This window comes from Channa argus, chromosome 16 (genome assembly GCF_033026475.1).
Source record: "Channa argus isolate prfri chromosome 16, Channa argus male v1.0, whole genome shotgun sequence".
NCBI lineage: Eukaryota > Metazoa > Chordata > Actinopteri > Anabantiformes > Channidae > Channa > Channa argus.
Window position 1 is genome coordinate 7,287,267 of NC_090212.1, and position 23,913 is coordinate 7,311,179.

Sequence of the window (23,913 nt, forward strand, 5' to 3'; positions counted from 1 at the left end):
AACCTTGCACAAGAAAGAATCTTACACTGTCCCTGCAACATCACTTTTGCAAACGCAACACAGTCAATGGATGGTCAGAGCTGTCGTCCATAGTTTGTATCAAAGTGGGAATCAGGGCAGTCTGTATGCCAAGAAGGCTGGTACTGGAAGATCCACCAGCTGCTTCCCCTTCAACCAGGGTCACACACAATAGGCCACACAGAACAATGCCACTATGCCCCAGGAGCACTAGAGTTGGCACAATGTCTGGGCACGGGACACATAAGGCACCTGGAGACTTCTAACTGCCAAGAAACACAGATACAGAGACAGCGAGACAGATTGATGGCTCAAAAAAACATGAGTGCATCAGATGACTCATGTCAACAAAGCCAGGAGGACGAACTGTCAGAACGCAAAAAAGCAATTCTGCACAGAAAATGACTACTATGGAGCCCAGCACAGTTTACTACAAATTGGACAGAGAGACAACTCCAACAACTCCCAACCTGCAGTCTGATCCCCCTTTCTAAGCCAATCCCCTCTCAGTGTTTATTGAAACATAACATCATAAAACAACAAAAAACATTCGTTTTGTCCATGAAAAGCACCAGGCACTTCGTGCTTAAAATGGTATTAGTTTCACTTTATGGCATATCATATCTGTGTGTGTGTGTACATATTTAAGTCACACTGGACCAGTCATAACAGTAGGGAGGACACTGCCTCTGGATACATAACATACATACATAAGATACACAGCTGCAGATTTTTTTTTCAACCTGATTTCTAAATATCTGCAAGAGTTGATACTTTGTACTTGTAAATGAAGGTACTGAAGCAAAATGAGGTTATAACCTGAATATATACATAAGGTGAAATTCTATACCCGTTTTGTTTCAGTTTAATTACAAGATATACGTGCTGCTTGCTTCTTTTAATTTTTCCCTGATTTCAAAAAGGACCTGGGTTTAAATCCTTTGCTTTCCTTTCCATGAGGACTTTGAATGTTTTATTAATGCTGCAGATTGTTTTAGGTGTTTCAGTTTGTTCTCTCAGTGAATGGTCATACCGTTCCAAGTTTAGCTGACCTCTTGCCATTTGATTGTTGGAAAAATCTGTAGTATCTATCAGGATAAGTTAATTGAATGCTTATTCTGCCACTGGTAAAACAAAAGCCAACTTTCCATCATAAAGGAGGGACTAAAAAAAAGCTTGTGCAAAATGTATTTGGTCTTTAACCAGATTTACATTTACATTCACATTTACATTTAGTCATTTAGCAGACGTTTTTATCCAAAGCGTCTGTGTCTGCTGCTAACCAGATAATAGAGGAACCGGTGGTCTGACACAAAAATTTTAATCACACCTACACAGACACTTTACCATGCATGCACAATACTGATGACTTCATAAAACTGTGGTGCAAAATCGAGGTAAGCCTTCACAAATACAGGTACTCGATTCGTTAAATTACAATAAGTTTTGATAATAATTCACCAAAAAGAGACAGTCAGACTTTTCCTTATGGTATTAAAACTTCCACTGGAGCCTACTAGCATCAATGTGGTAATGAAATTGTATTTCCACTACATCACGCAGTTGCGAACACAACTATGAGAAGCTAGTAGTTAGGGAGACAGTTGAGAGGCAAAAGTTTTGTTCAGCTTTAAGTGTACACAAGGCATGTGCCTGTGTACTGGAACATTTCCAACTCGCCCCCACCTTCTAACATAACTACATCCGAACCGTGTCATCCCCTGAGGTGATTAATGCTATGTGGCCCAAACCATGTGGGGGGAGGCATCCTTCCTGAGCCAGCTGTAGTGTCACAGTGGGGTTTCCCTCCACTCGCCTGATGTACCTGCTCTGAAACACACATACACAGGTTGTGGTGGATGCCCACATCTAGCCAGCTGGATTCACCTCCTCTGCTTGTGCAACACTTTCCACTGCACAAAAAGGGATCCATTCCAGAGCAGGAGCATCTGCACAGAACGACTGAAAGGGCAGAGGACACTACTTTTTTCCAAGCTCCATTAAGGCAAGAGGAAGCCAGAGGTACAAGAACAATAGATTGGCAGGTTAGGGCACATTTTGACATTGTGCTGTTCTGATCATACAGATAAAGTGATAATTAATGGCTAACCTGTGCGGGCATGCATGCATAAAATCACTGTCTTCATATATGTTGCCTCTACCCAGCAAACATGCATGTGTTTAAAAAAAACAACACACACTATAAACCACACACCCTACTGCACAGATTTCCAAAGCCTGCATGTAGTGACTAAACATGTCTTTTGTCATCTTCAAACACAAATCCATTCAGCCGAGCAGCAACGACCACACACGCACACCAAAGACCCCGGTGCAAAGGAGCTGTGTGTGAGGTCCACAAAGTCATGCTGGAAAGACGAGTGGAAAGGGGCTTTGCAGTAGTAAGCTTTTGTTAAACGAATTAATCCGCTATTGATATGCTAAATCCTGTTATAAGGAAAGAGAATGAGAACCAGCAAAGATGAGGAAAGAAGGGAGATGACCGGGTGGAAGAGGGCCAAGAAGCGGGACAGATCTGAAATATGGTTGTATTTCATTGGTAACCAATAACAGAAGTATCTCCACACAAGCACCATAAAATAACCAATTGTGCCATTCTGGCACTGTAGGATCATTGTGTAAAGATGAAAATGATTGATTATACAAATAATGAACAACTCATCCGTGTACAGCTAACTGTAAATGTGACATTAAAGTTGAGGGGAAATGTAGCATGTGTTGAATGTTGTGCATAAACTTATTCGCTGTCACCGTAAATAAAACAAAAACCCAACATGTGAAGTCACATTTGACAATGAGAGCTCTTGTCAAAACAGGATCGTTTGCAAATGATTATGCGGTTAGACAGTTTCTGTGCATGTGTTATGTGTGCCAGAGGTGGGTTGCAAAAAGGGAAGCAGTGTGGAGAGTGGCGCAAAAGCTCTGACAGATGACCATGTGATTACAGTAAGGAAAAGTATGCTGCTTGACCTCAGGCTGTCTCATACCTTTATTAGTCTGGCACAAGTCCAGGCTAAACGTCCTGCTCCAGATCAGTCTGCATGAGCGAAAAGGGATGTGTAGCTTAGGAAAGAGCCAGCTGTAGTACTGCCCTATAAGATATTATAGCTAGCAGGCCATCAAAATGGCTGATACATATCACACACATCAAGTCCACACAAATGTTGAACTAATGACTAATGACTTTAGTTATTAGTAATAGTTATTTTCGTTCCCCAAACCTAGAGAAATTCTATGTATTCTGTGTATGCATTCTCACATTTGAGAAATAGGGAATACTAAGAAGCACTGAATAGTGTTGCTTAAAAATAAATTACTCAACAGATTGCCATAACTGTTGCAGATTGTTTTTCAGCTTTGACTACTTGGTTAGTCAGTGAATCATTTCAATGCTCTTTAAAATGCATCTTTTTCATCTTAGTTTTCCTGGCATAGTTAAAGCCTTCCACTCACATTAGCACAGTGTTTCACCAACAATGGATCTTTTCAAAAACACTCCTCCAAGAAGATGCATTTGAAAATGCCAGTTTTGTAAACCGGGCACGGAAAGAGAGTTTTTATTTAAAATTTTGCATGATTGTCATGTGATTTGTTTTTCATAATCTTACTGTAAGTGACTAATCTGACACAGCCAGAACTTGAATAAACTTAAGGTGCTCTAGAGAAATTGTTGCACAAAAGCTTGTACAGAAAACGGAAGAAACACAACAAGTTGTCACTTTATGTATAAACATTAGGAGGAAATTTACAGCTTGTCACCATCTGTGGCTGTGTGAGGTTAAACTTTATCCTAGTGCCCAATATAACAGATTTTAGCATTTTTATATTGTGTTGGCATTTCAATAAAGACAATACACAAGGTAAAACAAACCCCAAATTTAAAAAATGGAAAACTTTTGATAAGTTCAGTTTAGCTTGGAAAATGTGGTTCTCAGTTTAATTGCATGATTACTTTGTGCTGCCCATGAGCAGACACCCCAGGCTAAAGAAGAATAAGCAGCTACTCATTGCTAACGGATTATCTAACCTCCCTGAAGAGGACAAAACCTAAATATTTTCATCAAGGTACTGGCTTCTTGTAAAACATTTAACCAGAGTCAGGAGGTAGGGGGACTTTCTTCATTTAGCTTGAGGTGGCAAGATAAAGACTGTCACAAGATCAGTATCGTACAAGGTGCTTTTATTCACCAGATACATTCATTGACTAACAGCACTATTAAATAATTGCTGAGTTAAGCAAAATGACACTGCCTCAAAAATCCTACACCACACAGAAAATGCTAGTTTCTATTTGTTTGTCTGTTATATTTTTAAGAGTGACTTCAACAATACTTTAAAATCAGACTAATAAAAATGCAGTCGGACAAAGTGGAATATATTTAAAAATTTGGTTAATAACTCCAAGTTACATAAGGTCTGATGCAATGATTTAATTGTAAATACATGCATCAACATGCTCCACAGCAAGTAATGAAACCATAAGTTCCACTGAGCCGTAGTGAGGGTTTCACAAATAGAAAAACAGTTTGTCAGAACAATGAGGAAACCATTGTTTGACTTTGAGGTGCATGTTAATGGCCACAACAGAGGAAAATATACTTCAATAACTTGTCAACCGAATGCACTGGAAAATCCAATTATGGGCTCATACAAACCTTGGGGGAAAGCTGTGTAATTACTTTGTTCAAGTCCCATCAAACACTGTGTGGAAAACTGTGTTAATTTATTAAAGTCAACAGCGGAATTGTATTTGTTTTCATTATATATTATTAATGTAATACCAAGCAAAAGTTTTCCACGCAGGGTGGTACAAGAAACACATGCGCAGCAAATTCCATGATCACTAGATGTGGGCATCAACAGCAGCCAAATAATTCATTTGTCACTTGGAGTGAGGTATCAAAAGGGGCACACTGGAAACAGTTTGGCTTTCCACTGTCTTGTTCTTGTGAATGGTTTTTGGTACTCACTTAATAGTTTCCATATAATTTGGTTGCATGACTTCCAAGTAATTCACTTTGATGATGTGCATGTCCTCATCTGCACTGTAGGAATTCAGCAAATTCAACATTAAAATACATAGAATTAGTTGTAACATATCATTGGTTATGGGCAAAAATACCCAGTTTAATTAAAAGAAAAAAGCATTCTTATGATTAAAAGTAATATGATTTTTTTTAACTACCCAGATGCTGCCTGGACTCAGTAATGATAAGGAAATGTTAGATGTTGTCTTGTTATCAATTACTACAACAGTAGCAATTATATGTTCAGCACACCACAACAAATAAATATATTTCTGCTTAACCCAGAAATATTTTATCTACAGTGTCCTGTAGATAATGTATCAAGAATGTTGCTCTCTACCCACTGTGCAATTAAGAAATGACAAATAATTAAATGAAGTTAAAGCTTTAAATGCACATCGAAAGCACACAATAACTGTGGTGTTTTAATTAAAACACACTAGAGAAAGATTTAAGATTGAAAAGCACGTCACGACTACAAGAAAGGGGGCAAGAAACTTTTCAAAATATGGATTCAAAATATTAGGAATCATTTGACATCCTGGAAAAAGCACTTGTTTTACAGCACATAAAGTATTGATACCACTCTAATGTCTGTGGGTTCAATATCAAGTTACAGAGAGGAGCCAGGTCGCTGGTTACTCAACTGCAGTTGGTTCCTAAAGTCCAGAAAATGAATAAGTGTGTTTCACCAAATCCTAAACTATTTCTTTAATATTTCTCTCAGATCTAGTACACTTCAGTGAAAGCCAAACCAGTACTGACTTAATATTTAATATTCTTCCCTACAAAATGGATTTTTAAAAGAATCCTTTAAATGTAGTTATTACAGGGTTGGGACCAAAATATGTACTGATGGTTTTGGCCTCAGAGATTAGTGGCTACCAAAAGCAAATAATTGCCATGTATGTACTTTAACTTCTTGTTACATTTGTATCTTTATAAATACAGTATATTAGGATCAATTGGTGTGGCAGAGTTTTTTTTTGTCAAGCTCCAATAATAATGAAGCCACTCTTGGAAAACCTAAAGAAAATATCTCAGCTTTACTGAAGTGCAACTAGTAAAACTTGCATCATATTCCTTTATATTAAAATGTTTTAAGATGAAAGGTTACAGCATCAACTAAGGCAGTTGGCACTTTTTATTTAGCAAGGCACTAAAGATCATTTTGTCAGAATTTACAATATACTGAGAATCTGCTGGCTACAGTTCATAATGAACAACTCTATAGACCATGCTTCCTTTCTGCCCTGCAGAAATTGGATGGAACGAGGCTGGGAAGCATGCTTCATTTTATTGGTGCATTACATAAAAACTATATGCTCTTTCATTTGCAGACAAAGGCCAAGACAAACATGCTGCAGCTGGAGGGAAAAACAGTTAGAGAGGGGCCACAGTACTTTCCTCATATGGTTTACATTCAAGCAAGCATCTTTGTAGGATCAAACAAACACATCCCATCACTCTTCACAACACATTCATGTCCTTGTCCTGATGTCAAGTCAGCTTCTTTTCCACTGCAAAAGCAAGACTCCACTCAGGTTAAACCACCTAGTGGAGCAGCATAAAGCGGAAAGGAAACTTGTGTGGTGGGAGAGCCACAAGAGAAGCTGTGACTTTCTCACTTGTAGGCTGACTAACTTGTTTCCTGCCATGTGGCAGATTAGGGCTCACAGTCCATTCATGGGTTTTACTGTATAGAGGTGTATCTCCAAATCCAGTGTTAATGATAACACTATACAGCCCGGAAGGAACCAAAGTTTTATTTAAAACAAATGTTTTGGTGCATATCATCATAGCAATCCACCTTTAACATAAACTGCTCAAGCTGCAAATCTTTACCGACTACTGTAACTCTCCCCACTTTATACAGCCATCGATTTTCTGCTTTTTGACATACTGACAAAGCAACTTTTTATTTATTTGATCCACATCTTAACCCTCGCACTTTTCATCTTGCATGTTTCAAAGAAGCGTGAGCAGTGCAGCCTGGGTGAGGCATGTAACTGACTGGTGAGATGAGAAAGGCGGAAAATTTGACATAGCTCCAATCCTTTCTTGTTTAATTTATTCATGTCTTACTGTGAGCTATGAGCTGTATATGTATGTGTGATTGCAGCCAATGACCATGTGTGCCTCTCTAAATTTCTGAGGCAGACAAGGTGGAAACAACTCTAACCACTGAGCTCAGGCCCACGGCCTTGTCCAGACCACAGCATACAGTAGGAGACTCTACACCTGTCATCCTAGACCACTTTTAATAACAATGCTATATCGCTTGCACAATTTGCATCAACCACAACAGCTGATTCCTTCAAACCAGTATTTCTCTTTTTTTACAAACCGTTGTGCTAAAGCTCTGAAGAAAAGCCCTCAATTATTTCACCAGGCTTGTGATTATTTGGATCCAGAAAAACAATACTCTTCTGTGGTAATTTGGCCTCAAGTAAAAACGCACTGAAGTGGATCAGAGATAATGATGGTGAGGTCACTGTTTGGTTATTAGCCAATGTAGCGCCAATAAGAGCCAGGTGGCTCGATCTAAGAGCCCCAGTGTTTTTTTTTTACATGCATGGCATAAACTGTCAATGATGGTGTCCTGATCATAAGTAGGATTGCTTGCATGAATGTGAGTATAAATGAGTGTGCATGACTTGTATGTATTAACAGTGTCCAGAGGCCAGCAGAGAAGAGGAAGGTTGAGTCACAGGGTGTTAAGGCTTCTCAGGAAGAGAGCAGTGTGATCTAAGACATGCTTGGCCAGGCCCCCGCAAACTGCTGATGAGTTATAGCCACACTGCAATCCGCTGCCAGCACCTCAAACTCAGAGATATATTGCAATACAAACTCCAGCTCCCCCCTACTCCAGCCTGGAGTAGCAGCCAGATTAACCACCACAGGGGGCACATAAACAGGTGAAGCTGGGATGAATTTATGTGAGATTAATGGTGACAGTGCTTTCGCTTGTTCTGGTAAAGCAGGAGGTCAGAAGGTGTGCAGTAATATCAGAATGTAGGAACATGCTGCTGTTGCTCAACAGAAACATTATTAATTGCCATTGCTTCTATGTTGCAGAATGTGGACAGCTGCTTGGAGTTTTCTCTTTCTATAAGATTAACAATGAGGAATTACTTTTACAGGCATTCTTCTGTTGATTTTGCAGTTTCACAGAAATACAAATCTTACCTCAAGTATGTACAAGAACAAAACATTCAGCTCAGCCGAATTCCAAAGCCCAAGCTGTCAACTTGTTCAAAACAGACACCAAGAGGCAATTTCTTTGAACGTTTACACACACGGACATGAGTAATAGCAAGTGCACTGTAGAGGGAAGCCATTTGAACACAGGCACAGATACTGAGCAGGCTGTGCTGCTCCGTCGACCACAGCAGATTGCAAAGCAGGAGCAGAGAGAATGTGGAAACAGGGAGCGGCTCTGAGGGTAACTAACTGAGTATGGTTGATCACAAACACAGTGACAAAAGGAATCAAAACTGGAGTTGTAGTACAACTTATTTTTCTTTCTTTACATTTAGCTTATTATTAATTATTACACTAAATCATTTCTTAAGATCTCTTCCCTTCTCATCGTGAAGGGGTTCTTTTGGTATCAACTTGTAATTGCACTTCCCCTGCCACCTTCCTATCACTCTGTCACATCACTCTTTTGGCTGAAAGACAGGAAAAGCAAACTGAGCTGAGAAAACAACACAAGAGTCAGACATTCTGCAGCCTGCTAGTTGTGCAGGGATCAATATTGCCACGCTGATGTGACAGTGCGGCTACACCTCAGATCATGTGGTCTTCATTGTAGGACAGCGTAAACATTTTTGGTATGCTAGATCAGCTAAGGGTATTAGTAGAACATCTGTTGGTACTGGAAGGTTCTACAGGTCAGAAAAGCAACATTAGTGATTAACTCGGTCAAATAAGCAAGTGTTAATATCCTGAAAAGAGCAGTGTCTTTGTCATTGTGCCAAGTTTAACCCCCTTTCATTCAGCATTTGTCACGGTTGAGACCCTGTAATTGTGCTGAGTTTGTCAGCAAATGCAGTCAATGTGGAACTTCTGTCTCAGGAGAGGACAACTCAGGCCGTTAATGATTAAATTAATAAAGGAAATAAGATATCCTCTTTCAGTGGACCATGATATGCTAAAGTTAAAAATTTATGAATGGAAATTTGTAGAGCCTCTCAAGCAGGACTTGCCACACCCATGGCTGGCTTCACAAGGACAAAGTCACCAGGATTCCTCACTATTAAATGGTTCTAAATTGCTGCTGCTCACCACTTCCATATAATCACAATCAAAGCCCAGTCAGCCAGCATTAGCAGAGATTGGAGTGACGCGAGATTATCAACCATCGCTGGCTAAAGTCAAATATGGTGAAGGGCATTTGGGCAAAGTGGAGGGGCAGGAGCAGCCCTGTACTGATGGTTTTGGCATCAGACATCAGTTGCACATTGGTCACAGCCTCTTTTCTGTCCCAGTGTGAGGCCTGCCAACCAGGCCGTCCCAGCGTCCCCTGCTTCCAGTGCTTGGACAGGACCACTCTTCGCCACTCTGTCATTCTCTGACTCTTGTGGCTGGGCCCTGTGTTCTGTCTTGCCACTTTACATTTTAAGCAGAGTGAGGCGGCAGAAATGTGCACTGCAGATGGTAGAAATTACCTAGCTCACTTAACTTCAGAGATTTTTTTCCCTTTTCCTTCTCTCTCTCCCTTTTCCACAAATTACTCCAAGACTGGGGAAATTGATAGATTCCTTGTGCAACTCAAATAGGCTTTTGAATTGTACGTGAAAGACATTTTTTTTTTCTGTGGTCCCAATTGTGATATCAATTTAGGCAACTCAGTGCCTTTGGAAAACATCGACGTGCATGCAAATGAACACCGAAAACCATCTAAGTTGGGAGAAGGCTAACGCCATAACTGTTGTGTATTCAGAACCAATACCAACGGTGAATATTTTGAGTTAAGTTTGACCTGTGTCCTTTCCAGGAAATGCCCGGCCCTATGTATATCACACATAAAACACTAATTTTTGGGACAACATTTGGAGTGAATACCGGCTGCTAGATCCATTGGAACATGCAGATGCAGGCTTACACTGTTGACAAGCACAGAGGACGGAGATGGATGTGACTTCTTTTACACGTGTTTCATTTAGTTTTGGACAATATGAAATGTACGCATCTAACCATTTTCTCTCTTTTAATTTTGAATTTCTTTGCACCTTTATAGAGGTACTTTTCAGACCAGGTCTTAAAGGCAAACCTTAACAATCAAGATCTTGGATGGGGAGTCTTTCTGAGATCACAGTCACATATTAATTATTTATTCTCAAGCTTAATAAACTAAGTTGAATCTTCTGATCAGAACTGGACAGTTACTTTCAGCTGAAACAGATACAGCATCATCACAAAAGTATGAAAATGCAAACCAAAGAAATCTTTCTCTACTGTTGCAATTTAGTGAAATTAATCTTGGAAAGGAATGTTGAGCCAATCTTGTTTTCTCTGCCAATTTTTACCTTGCATCATGCAAGGGATAATGTTCAAAGTTTTAGAGCAATCAAAGCCTTCTGTTTTTAAAATACTCTACCATTTTACTGTATGTTATCCAACGTGGCCTGTTTCTAACTCAAAAAGGTCTTTGTCTCTCTAATTACAGCCCTCAACCAGAGACTGGGAGTTACAGTACTGACAAAACCAGTTGGGAAATCTGTGGCTAGGGCAGCTGCCCGTCACAGCATTTCCAGCTGTAGTGAAAATGCAACAACATCCTAAGGACAAGTGCTAAAATTAAAGTATTCATAAAACGAAAGTGTAATGATTTTTCCATTACCTGTGCCAAAAGAACTTCAAATCCCCCCTCCCCCCCCGCTAACCTTTATCATCCCCTCTGATACCAAAAGAAACTTTTAACTGAATCCAAGCTAAACTGTAAATTCATACTAAACATGTTTGATGCCTACATTCACAAGAAAGCATTTCAATTGAAAACGTATTTTCATTTGCTTGAATACACAACTAGGTTTTCAGCTTTCAACAACTATGTCAGATGTTTAGTAGACTACCTGTGGCAACCTTTGCTTTCAGCCATTGAGTGCTAAAAGCTTATGACCTGGTTGCCTGTTTGATAAAATGTTTTAAAACCAATTATTTGCCCCTTGGCCCAGTGTTTCAGCATATTATATCAGGAAGATCTCTGCCTCTTGCAAGACCCCACGTGTTAGGTTTCTGCTTTAGACCTTTGCAATTGGTTTCACTTTATTTCATGGGTCATACAACAAATGTTTAGCCCCACACACACCTTACTATACTGGTCCAATACTGCAATACTGGTCCTACTGATTGTCACGCCTGATGAGATCATTTTTATTGTATTGACCTATCTATTTTTAAAATACATTAATTTATTTAATTAATCAAATAGTGTATCTCACGTTTTGTCACAGCCTTTTGAGCCAGGTTGTGATATACCAAAGATAGTGTTTAGCTTCAAACGTTTCAGTTTCCTAGCAGTCTGATTCCACCCATCCCCAGCAACATCACATCATCCTCCAAAAATGTCTTGGTGAAGAGGAATGTTCTGTAGCTGGCTGTCTGTCCAAGCTGACCAGCTGGCTAACTAGGAGTCATTCTCAGGGAGTCGTGAACTTTTGTCCAGCCAATGCTCCCTCACTGACTGCACGAGAAAACTTGGGCGACACCAAACAGGAAGCGCTCAACAAGTGGAAGCTATGGATGTTTATCTCACACCATGCTCACATCATGCTCTGAAAACTAGACAAGAGGAGTCAGGACCTGGCTAGTGAAACAAGTCTGTTCTGACTTTGAGTTGCATGTAGCCACTGGGAGTGCCCTGAATCGGCCATCGTGGGTTAGATCAGGGCTGGATGGTACCCAACTGGGAGGGACTCAAGCACCCACTGGTTGGCTCCTTTTATCCTTTCTCACAGCCTTCAATGGGCAAAGCTACACTTTAACAGGCCTATTTTAAAATATTCAGTAGAAATCAGAAGTTTTCACCACAATAGCTTCTTTAAAAGACTCAGAATGGATCATGATCGGGTTGCCCCAGACTAAGGTTGACCTTAACCACAAAAGTTAGTGAATATGGATCAAACCACTACTGTCAAAACCAATTTCAGATCAGTACAGGGAAGGGCAAAAAAGAATTCTGTGGAATCTTGCCAAGTTATGTGGTAAAGTCTTTAACAGGAAGAGGAATGAGCCGTACAAAATCTATACAATACACAGATATTATAACAGGCTGCATTACTCTATGTCAAACAATAAGAGTGATTCAAAACTAAAGGGTTCAGGAAAACTATGAAATGAGGCCATGACAAACTATACATAGTAAATGAGAGCAGATGCAGATCTTGATATTTTACAGCTTCACAGTTGCCTCCAGAGTGCCTCTGTTATAGCATAAATACTTGTATGTCTATTTTGTAAAGTGACTTTGCTCTCACTGACAATTGGACATGTGGTAGTTTGTCATGATGTCTAGAAAAAAAGAACTCACACATCTACGAAGTAGAAGACAATGTACCAAATAAGGCAACAGTGCAACAAAGTAAAGCACTCACTTCACCCATAAATAAATAAATACATAAATAAAACACATCTTTCCGCATTTAATGTATTGTCAAAAGTTTAAAGATGATACTGAGAGATTAGCAGCTCAATATAATCTGCATACTGTATAAACAAAAAAATGGAACTGTAAGTACATGCACGAATTCTCCTATTCAGTAATGAGACAATGCTAAATAACATAACAAGTGACTTGATCTGTGTCTGCGGTGTTTGTGTAGCCCAATGTCTCTGTGAATCAGAAACCTATTTACTGTGCGGAATACAGGCTACTCTCTTGTATGTCCTGAACATGTACAATACACAGTACTCACATTGCAGTGGTGTATATGACTATAAATCCATACCATCACCATGGTTATGTATAGAGGGACTCCTGTTAACCCATTGGGTCAACTTTAATCCTGCTTTACTAATTCAGTAATGACAAGTTGAAACAGTTTAGATCTCTTGGAAAAGACCTAGATTGGAGACACAGTGGAGAGATTACGTCTTCCAGTAGAGCTGAAAGTATGAAAAGACTTACATCTGGGCTGCTTCTCACCCCGCTGGAAAAGTGACCCGGACAATCAAAATTACCATAGAAAACTTGCTCAGTCGCTGTAATACAAGATTGAAGGCTACCAAGGTATACACATGATAAATATCATAGTTCAGATACAACTAAATCCCACTCTGAATGTTCACAACAGCTGAAACAGCAGAAAACTCATCACTGAATGGACAGATTTAAGTCGGTCTAAGCATCCATGTTTGTTGCATGGCTGAGTGGTGAGTCATTTAGTGAAGCAGGCCAGCTCTCAGCGGAGGAAATAGCACCATGAAGGGGGGAATATACTTCCATCCAGGGTCTATCTCCATGCAGTTATTACCAGATGAAAACTAATGCTTTTTCCTGTCTTGCCTACAACAGACACCTGAGGTTCTACTGAGAGGAGGCATCGTCAGATGTCAACGGATAAACTGGGGTCAGACATCCACAGCTGCAAAAGTTGGCCAGGATGAGCAGACTTTGTAAAAGGCTCACCACTGTCATGCATATTTTAGAGCAAGAAGTGAGGCAGAGATGGACTGGGGAGTGCAGAAGGCCTACAGTCATATTTTCCATTGATATCAAAGCCACATGCCTGGATTTCATAAAATACTGTAGTTGCAGCAGTACACTGCACTAGAAGCTCAGAAATGTATCCACATCACCACAGATGTACAATAAGTTGTTGTACATTACATTACCTTATAAAACTTTCTCATGATATTTGGCCATAGATTAATTACTTTTCTAGAATTAATTAATATTAGACTCCAAGTCAGATGAATTAGATGACTGCATGTAATACAAAGCAGTAAATAGTGATTAATACCTATTAACATTGATAGGTTTTATTATGAATGGACTACACTGATTTTCATTTTCAAGAGTTGTCTCCAAAGCACCATATTTACCTGTTACGTTTTGTTGCAACTATGCCAATATGTTACAGGATCCATGTAAATATGCACAGTGCTGAGATTTTCTGCTCTGCAGACCAGAACTGTTCATAACTAGCTAGTGAGAATCAGCAGACCTCGTAAAGAACAACAACATTACCCTGCTCCTCTGGAATTTCAACTTGGAACAACATGGAACTTAAGGACACAGGCTCAATACAGATAGCTTCTTCACTATCTTCCTCTTGTTGTTTAACATGAGCTTGTCCTTCATTCATTTTTCCTTATTTCCATTATCATAAATATAGCTCTGACCTACCTAAATGTTCAGATGCTAGTGGCTGATGAAAGTGCCTTGCTTAATCACTCGCTTTTTGATTCAGTAAATGATAATTACAGACACAAAAGGAGTAATCAACATTATTCATAGAAGGTTAAAAACCAGTATGTGTGGATGCACAAAGGAGCCATTTCATTATTTTGACAGGCTTTGCACAACATTAATCCCACACATTTATGAAGGACAGGACACATTGATGGGCTCAAAGAAAATAATAAACAGTGAGGTCTGGAGCACCTACACTGCCTGTGTTGAGAAACACTGTGCATTTAGTGGCTTCATAATAACAGGTGTAATTGACTTTCTAATTTGCTTTGCAATAATGTGCAAATTTACTGTTAGTTTAATGCTCGACAAAAGGAGCATTAAACTAGCATTTTGTGACATCTGGCATTTTGCAGTGATGAAATAGTGAACATCTGTGGTGTTACTTTAATATAATAATGTGTATTTTTACATGGGTCACTTCGTATTAAACAGAAATTATTTTTTTTTTTGCATATTTTAAAGTCACACAGACGTGACAAAGACTTCTTTTCTATTCAGACAAAAAAAAACAAGTAAAAACAGGCAAATTAAAGCTGGCACCACTGATTTACACTTTGGATATTCTCACACAACCAAATGTAAGACTTGTTATGCTGAGTCTACCCTCCAGCATCATTACAACACACGACCGCTGTCATGGAAGATAAAGTAGGTCCGACATCACACAGGGAGGGCAAAACCACAGAGTAGATCTGTATATATGTGTGCATATGAGCTTGTATGTGTGCACCCGTGTCATGTAAGTCCAGTAACATTAGACCACAATGTGAATAACTGAGGCTACTAGACTGTGTCCTGTAACTGGAGGAGCATCGGTACTGTTGTGTGCATGCTTCTGCGGTGCTTGACTCATTTTGGGGCACGAGGCCCAGATGTCTGCTTTGGAAACAAAACTTAAACAGATGAATATGGTAGAAGAAGGCAAAACACATGTCAGTGCATGATCATGTCAGTACTCTACTGCCTTGAGTTTACTCTACTGCTAAAGTTTAAAATGAGTTAATTTTAATGGGTATGTAGGGGTATGTAGTGTAAAACCTTTGACTCCAGAGGAGACAAGATCTTTACCTTCTGGTCCACTATGGAGCACACCAGGTCCTTGACAGCAGACAGTGAAAGGTCACTAGCCTCCAGATTCACTGTTTCTCTGGTCAGTCCGATCTGCAGCAGGAAGGACACTCCATGGAAAGAGCTGCGAGAGTTTGTGGGGCTGGGGGCGCTGTGACTGCCGTTGGATAGCCGCATGTAAAGCACTCCGGGCGGGCTCGGTGATGGAGACGGGGCGGACAGCAAGGACGGGTGTTGTGGATGGAGAAGGTGGAGGTAGGTTCGAGGTAAGGATTGGGGAGAGGAGGTAGACATTGGGTTTTTTCCGATGGCGACGTGAAGTGCTGAAGAGTGGAGGATTCAGAGAGGGGTGATAGACAAAAGCACAGCTGGATCCCTGTGGACAGACTCGTCATAGGGGGAATCTCTGGTCCTCATCAGCTGTAGTGACTCATCACTGTATGTTTTTATCAAAGTGGCATTGCTTTTCAGAATTCAGGAGAGTAATAATCTATCCACCCACCTGAGCTCACACACCACACACTCATTTACTAAAAGGGCAGGTGGTAGAGAAAATTACTTTGAACAATCCACGGACCTCTGCAGTAAAATCACTGCAACGAACTTCATATCCTGGAGTGGCTTTCCTTCTCCTTACTGAAGTCAGTAATCCATTCTGACCACAGGAAGCCTGTTACCACAAAGATACACATAAACAAACACAGTGATATTTTTTTTAATAATGAAAAAAGTATTGATCTATCTTAGTAACATAGAGAAAGCATAGTACTGGTGCATATTAACCACCACCACTGTGTTGTCGGATGGGGCAAAGCAGAATCATTAAACTAGTTTTCAAAACAAGTTGTTTTGGATTATGCTTTCTCACCCAACATGCTCAGAAATGGGTTTCACCATATCACTGCCAGATTCATCATTTTGTAAGTAATGACCGCAAATCTTACTTAATGTTTTGTTTGTGTGCTACTTCCCAGAGTTAGCTTTAAGCTAAGTGGCGTTGCCTTTTTGCTAGTGGACCGAGCTGAAGAAACCGCATCTCAAAGTTTAAGGTAGAATGTCATTAGAGTTACCATTGCTCTCGCCCTCTCCTTTAACAAAATGACTACCTATACCAGCACAGCAATATCCCACAAGTCACGCTAAAGTTGGCATTCTGCTATTTGTTCTGCTTTTACAAGAAGTCAAACACTTGAAACATCTGGAACCAAGACGTTTGAACATCTGCACCCCTCCCACTTTCGATTGGCTTGCTGGCAAAAGACAACCCGGGTCGAGAATGCCAGCAAAACAAGTTATACAAGCCCTGAATTTGCACATTCTGAGGACACTTTGTTGCACTTGAATTAACTGTCCCCCTGAGGTGCGTTCAACAAGCGAACGTCGAACTAAGTCCATCTGTGGTCATACTTTACCTTCACAGTCAGCGAACGGCGCTTTCCTTTCCATTCTGAGTGGACTGAAGGAACTTTGTAACTCCATCAACTGAGGACAGCGGAGCCTCAACCTTATTATTCTGCACTTTTTGGAGGCCGGACAAAAACGGGCGGCGTCGTAGCTCACATACTTCAAAGTCCAACTTTAGTTTGACATAGTTCGCGCACGCTGAGACAAACCGAGATGTCCATTTATTATCTCTTATCTTTTATTCCTGATTGTGAATTCATGCGCATCTTATTATCCTTCCAGCTGTGACTACTCCCCCTGCTTGACGAAACAAGAGCAGCGGCCGTCGCTGGGGCTTGGAGTCCTTTTATTCTCTCCTCGTAACTGACTTTCCATGTGTGGAGTGGAAAAGGCGAACTACAGTCGCGGTGAGGCGATGGCGCCTCCGATGGAGCTGAAAGCAACGCGCATGTGCCTTTCTTTTCCGTTATTTCAACTTAAGACCATGCCAAGAAGAAACTTTATGTTGCACGAACCGGATCAGTTCAGCGTGCCGGTGGGGGCCACTAGGAGTCCTCATGGACTTTAGGAAGGGGCGCGTATGTGCCCAGCATAGATAAATGAGTCATTTTCTTTATCAAATAAACAAAAAACTACTTTTAGTTTTCATTCTGTAACGTACGGTGTTGTTCCTCAATTTGTGAACTGGTAAACTGTGGTTTCAAAATCCATCTTGTATCTTATTGGCCATTAACTGAACTTACAGACTAACATAAAAAAGCATACATCTAATTTATTAGACATGGGAAGGATATCTATTCAATTAACTGCACTTCTAAAGGTTTACCAAAAAAATGCAAAAAAAAAAAAACAGGAAGAGGGACTTGATTTTGCAAGGATGCTTACTTGTTATCTGACTGCCAGCTCATATTTTTGCAAAGTGATACACAACTGAGTAGATTACACAACAAAGTTTCAGAAAGCCTTCGCTCTAGGTTTGTGACATTTTGCAGTTGACTAAAAATATTTAAGATATCTTACCTAAAATAAGAAACCAACAAACATGGCACATGCAATGCATAGTTTATTTACAGAGGACCCTAAAATGCATTAATACTGTGGAAATGTGGGGTCTACTCTCTTTGCCCACGCCAGGAGGCCTCCACAGATGTCTTTTACTGTGATACTATCTATGTCCGATTCACTCATCTTCTCCAGGAGCTGCACAGCCTTCTGCGAGTCATTACCCAACTTACAGATCACATACACTGGAAGAAACCACAGAAAGGAAAAAGGCTGATAAATACATTGACACAAGCAGACTAAGGTTCCCTGAAGATCAAATCATAGATTTTAACACACCTGACTACTACTACAATGTAAAGTTTACATAAAAAATATTTTTTTAAAAAGTATATGAATATAAGTAAATTAATAATCAATAGGTAAGAGTGTACAAAGTGTTAAGATAAAATTCTAAACGCTAAATTTAGCTCATTGACAAAGAAAGTGAATACCCAGAGCACCACCAAAATAACATTTTGAATATTAAATTCTCTAAAGCAGGCCAGCTGCTCACATTGACCATACTTGTTTTGGAAAAGGGGTCACCTAGCAACTCCATTGCAACCTGTTACTAACTAAAATACGCCTTCGGTCCAGCAGTATGGGACTACACAATGGACTGTGAATATGTATAAGTAGCTCTACTTTGGTTCTGTTCATCTCAAATAAAAGGTACAGACCCTACAAGGTGTTTTGACATGTTACCTGGAGGTCGGCAGTCACCTGCCATCTGCTGTTTCAATTGGCTGATTCTTTCCCGAAGTAACTGGAGATGTTCGCTCTTCTTCTCCTCTAAGCTTGAGAGAGGAATGTCTTGGAGCAATATAAGGAGTATAATCACACAGGAAAGGGGAAAAGAACAAACAGAACAGAGACAGAGAGATTTATGACACAGTTAAGATGGTGTTGCATCTCCATCTTCAAGGATACTGAGAGAAAATGGTAAGTGGCATATATCCACCTCCACAAGAGGGCGGACATCCAACAAAAGATGTGGCTCTGCATTATCCAGTACCGATTTATATTCCTGGAATGACAATGAAACAGAACAGAAACATCATGGTCATACTTGGAGAGAAGTGTTGCTTTATTTTTTGGTAAAAAAAAAAAAAACAGATTCTGAAACCAAACTTACTCACAGCAAATAGTCAAATGCTGCTTCGATTTGTATTTGTGGCGTAATAAATATTTTAGCTTCTTTTCTTTAAATCACAGGAAACAAAGCTGTTTCTAATTGGAGCCCCTTACACAATGTCAAGTACAGCCCTCTGTACTCGACAGACATAATCTCTGTGCTTAATGAATCAGTGGCCTTAAAAGCACCAATTCTTCAGAAATATAAACAGATGCAATCCACTACAACTGCTTTCAGTGCCAAATACCACATTATTGTTTTCCATAGAAAATCTACAGGCACATTTTAAAGTCATTTCCCATTTGGGGCTGGTTCAGCATTGAGATGTAATCAGTTTATGAATGCACATGAAACTGAGAAAATTGCGAGTAATCATACAATAAACAGTACTAAATGCACAGAGGCACGCAATGCCCAACTGTTCTGGACTATACATTCCCTACCTGTACCGTGATCCTCTGATCCTTGGAGAGGAGGTTGAGTTTGCGGCACTGAAACAGACGTAAAAACCAGGCAATAAAACAACTTTCCTATGATAAGGACATAATAATAATTATGATCACTTCAAAAAGCAACAATGTGTATGAACTGGTAATTGAGTTAGAACATCTTTTTTTTTTTTTTTTAATTTCCAACCTTATCTGTGGCAGCAGAGCCACAGAAGCTTTCATAGTCCACCAGTTGGGTCACGCTGGGGTTCTCTCCACACACTGCACAGCCAGCCTGCTTGGGCCTCAACTTAATGGACCGGAATCTGGCATCTTGAGCATCAAACATCACCAGCTGCTGGCCACAGGAAGCTACAGCAGCAGGTCAAGGAACAGCTATTTTCTTAAAAGTGTTGCCGGGAGCATGATTCAGAGGATGAGAAGTAATTTGTATATGAACAACGTGCCAACATTGAGGCCTTTTGTTAGGACATTACTCCACCATGCATCAGGTCCAGGTGTTATCATGTGTACCACAATCCATAACGGTATTAGTGGAAGCCATTGAGCATGAGAACACTGTAACCCCGACATCTTCACAGGATAATATCAATTGTTACACCATCCAAATACAGTAAATGAAGAAAAAAAAGTATGTTTTTGCTTTCTCTTTCACCAGAAAGGCACATGACATCCTTCCCATTCCCGTATTTGCTACAATGAAATTCCTTTGCACAATGAAAATGATGCAAGCAACAAGGCCAATGTAGATACCATAAGTATGTAAATAGTGAGTCAAGAATGGAAAACCAAAGGATACAGCCGTGTCCTGAGGCAATCTTGAGAACTTCCAAAGCTTGGTAGCACCCCATTATCCCTGGAACTTAGAAAAAAGTGAAAAATGTCATTAAGAGCTATCATTTACACAGACTGTACTCTGTAAAATGTTAATGGCTTTTCAAGACTTACCAACTCCTAACACCCCTCCATCGGAACAGTTAGTCACGGTCTCTGGTGGAGGGGGTACTGGGTACAGACATCTATAGCACGGTCCGCCACAGTAGTTATAAACTGTCAACTACAGACACACAGAAAAATAAAATCACAAATGTTGAAGTGCCTGGCGTCACTAAGGGCATACAAAGAGCTGCTCTCTTCAGTACCTGTCCTTCCATTCTTAAGGCACTTGCTGACACGAGTGGCTTGCCACTGAGGACACAGGCATCATTCACCAGATAACGAGTAGGTACGTTGTCTGAACAATCCGCTACAATGTCATATTTGAGGTTAGCAAAGTTAAGGAGTGATCAAAGGCAGACATGATCAAAAGCAGACATTGTTTTCTAACGCATTTCAAAATGCTTTTTGTGCATTATAATAAGCAATCATAAGCTTGAATAAGACTTTGTGGAAGGCAGCTTTAAGATGTTTCGTCATAAAGGATCAGCCAGTTGCAGGTCTGTGTAACAAAAGAGGATACTGTTGAATGAGTTGCAAGGCATTCTCAGAAGAGAGCTGAAGGTGGTAGGGAATACACTCCACTGTTGAGTTTAACCTGCAGACAAGAAGTCGGGCTCAAAATAAAACTCTTATTTTTCCTAGTTGCCTGGATTAGTCTTCCATAATTAGCAGCTTCATCACAAACAGACTAGTATTTAGACTAGTAAGTGTCTTTAAAAAAAACATCAGGGTGTAATGTTGGTGGTTTTAGTAACGTGAGTTCTCCTTATCTCTGCTGTCTATCGCTTGACTATCAAAAAGGTTTAAAACAAGCAGTAAACAATTTTAAATTATGCATGCAGTAAATATCATTAATGCAAATAAGTAAAGTAAATTACAATTAATAAAAGAGAAAAAGAGAGAGGCAGTGTGGCACAGCATCAAAACATTGTATCTGTTATTTGCTTTTCATAGAAATGACGCCCCCATGTGGCAACAGATATACAATGTGAGAGCTAACCACAGCAGGCCCAGTGTGAGGGAGAAAGACACAAAATCCAGCTGTCTCCAAAATAAAATGTTTACACAACACTTGGAAACCGGGCAGAAATACAAAACCAAATAGAACTTGCGGTGAAATCGGAGAGTACCTGCATAGTTTTCACAGCAACCACTGAGTTACAAAAAGCATCAAAAACACACCACTTAGCAAAATGTCCTGAACATTTACTATTAATATCACGTGTACACAGGTCAGTCAGTACCTCCTGACTGCATAGGCAGCAGACAGAGCCTTGGCCTGGCCCTGGTTCTCCTCCCCATGCAGCACTTGTCTGTGTAGGTTACTGAGCTCAACTTCATCATAGTCCAATAGGCCCAGGCGCCCTGAGAAGACACAAAGTCAGAAAGGGTTTGGAATAAATGTCAACCTTCAAAAGAGACACAAACACATATATCTCATTTATTATTATGGAAGAGTTTAATTATGGAGGAGTTAAAGACATGATTAATCTGGTACAGTACAAATCCCTGCCATGCATCAGATTACCCACCGATGCCTGCTGCTCCAAGGTACTGAGCCACGGGGCATCCCAGTCCTCCACAGCCCACAATCAACACAGAGGTCTTGGATAAGTTTAGCTGACCTGTGGACAATCAAGACTCATTCTGTTTTGAAGAATGCCTACTGCACTGTACATCAAAATAAGACTGCTGCCATCTGTACCTTGTACACCAAGCTGAGCCAGAAGAAGCTGCCTGCTGTACCGCATGATGTCCTCATTGCTGAGGGCTGGTTTGGCTTTCAGTGGGGTTAGGGGAGTCACTTTGTCGTGCAGCTGCTGTGTTAAATCATGACTCTAATAAGACACCAAGATGAAAATTATTATTTCCCAGAATAAAAAAAAAGCTTGTTTGTACAGGGACAGCCGTGTGACATTACAGCCTTCGACAATCTGCCTCCTTATTTTATAATAAGCTAGGATTAACTTATCTCTCTGTCATAACTCTCTCACAGATCTACAGCCAATATGATTGACATAAGGATATGTTCAATTTTAAAGATTTCCTTTATACTTTAGGACATAATGAGTTAAATGAGTTCTACTGCTTTTGAAGTCTCCAGATTCATATGGGGGAACTCTAAAATCCCTGTTTGTATATGAATTTAATGCTGCACATTCAGTATTTCACAAAATATTGATACTCTTGATGAATCTAAAAATTGCCTTTAGGTGTGAATGTGAGTGCAAATGGTTGTCTGTCTTTGCATGTCTCTTTGTGTTGGCCTTTAGATAGACTGGTGATCTTTGCAGGGTGTACCCCACCTTTCGCACTGTGACAGCTGGGATAGTTTCCCCCCCACCCGCGACCCAAAAAGGATAAGATGTTACAGATATTTGGTGGATGTATGATACTCTTGATATTCATATATCAAGTGTTAAGTGTTCAAGCCTCAGAGGTTTTCCCAGTTCAGAGGTGATCATGTCTTACAGGTGTACTTACCATGAACATTAACTGAAACAAACACTTGACAGAGACACTGGGGATCAGTATGTCCTTTTGAGCCATTTATTGACTCACACTCACACACTCAGTGTGTCTTTTTGAGCTGACTTTATGGATGTGTGAGTGCTTTCCACAGACTACGGCCAATTATGATGACTGATTAAGGGCTACAGTTATGTCTATGGACCCTTTCCAAGGCAGGCCAATGCAGTTTAATGCCATTCAATACAATGGTTATGCCATAAACTCTACAAATATAAAATGTCATTTAAATATGTCCCTTAAAAGTGTTCCTTAGGATAATAAATATTTAACAATTCTATAACTATGTTTTGTTAATTATTTACAGTCTTTTAAAAATCTGGTTTGACAAGTCTGGGTGTTGTGGGATGGACATGGACCTGCTCTAAAGAGGTCTAAGTGCGACAACAGCAACTGCAAAACCCCTTTTTTACATTTCAAAGTAAAATAACTCCTATTCTCAATAATAACAGTTAATGGTCTCGCTGTAGCGTTAGACTTGCCTTAATTTTCCCCTTAACCGCCGAATAGAGAGCTGTGAATCGTATTCTAACTTCATTCGTCAAAGGCTGTACAAAGAACTGTTCATACCCTTTCAAGCTGACTCAATTTATTCTTCAGAGCAGCAATTTCTTTTTCTTTCTCCTTGAGCTGCTTCTTTAAGCTGCACACTTCCTGAGACATCGCCGCTGATACGCGCAACGAAGAATAAAATAAAACCAAAAATGTTTGTCACAAAACAAGAAATAAGAAGTTTGCTTAAGCTCCTATGTAACCGTGTGACAAAAATGTTGACATGTGAGGTCCGCGGCGCATTCTTCCGGGTTGAACACGTGGTACGTGACGTTCAAGGCGCCGGTTATGTTTTTCTTGCGA

At 40.1% G+C, this 23,913-nt stretch overlaps 2 protein-coding genes across 5 annotated transcripts in view; both read right to left on the reverse strand.

Annotated features, from left to right (window-relative positions):
- Positions 1–17,450, reverse strand: part of prkd3 (protein kinase D3) — a 34,963-nt gene extending 17,513 nt beyond the window's left edge. For both annotated transcript variants that reach the window (XM_067479112.1, XM_067479111.1), the window contains exons 1-2: positions 16,971–17,450; positions 15,559–16,228 (exon numbers count right to left, since the gene is read on the reverse strand). In XM_067479112.1, the coding sequence (XP_067335213.1) occupies positions 15,559–15,852 (294 nt within the window). In that variant the 5' untranslated portion in view covers positions 15,853–16,228; positions 16,971–17,450. The remainder of the gene's footprint in view (positions 1–15,558; positions 16,229–16,970) is intronic.
- A 557-nt stretch (positions 17,451–18,007) lies between these two features.
- Positions 18,008–23,869, reverse strand: mocs3 (molybdenum cofactor synthesis 3). 3 transcript variants are annotated; one of them, XM_067479113.1, is made up of 13 exons: positions 23,629–23,869; positions 22,235–22,367; positions 22,062–22,154; positions 21,774–21,894; positions 21,050–21,124; positions 20,733–20,850; positions 20,539–20,647; positions 20,390–20,452; positions 19,778–19,941; positions 19,585–19,632; positions 18,937–19,033; positions 18,712–18,819; positions 18,008–18,209 (listed from the first exon to the last, which is right to left on the reverse strand). In XM_067479113.1, exons 1-13 carry the CDS (start codon positions 23,719–23,721, stop codon positions 18,052–18,054), a joined length of 1,380 nt encoding a protein of 459 aa, XP_067335214.1. In that variant the 5' UTR covers positions 23,722–23,869; the 3' UTR covers positions 18,008–18,051. The 3 variants fall into 3 exon arrangements, with proteins under 3 accessions (XP_067335214.1, XP_067335217.1, XP_067335216.1); XM_067479116.1 differs by having other exon boundaries at positions 23,541–23,674; XM_067479115.1 differs by lacking the exon at positions 22,062–22,154.
- Positions 23,870–23,913: the final 44 nt, after the last annotated feature.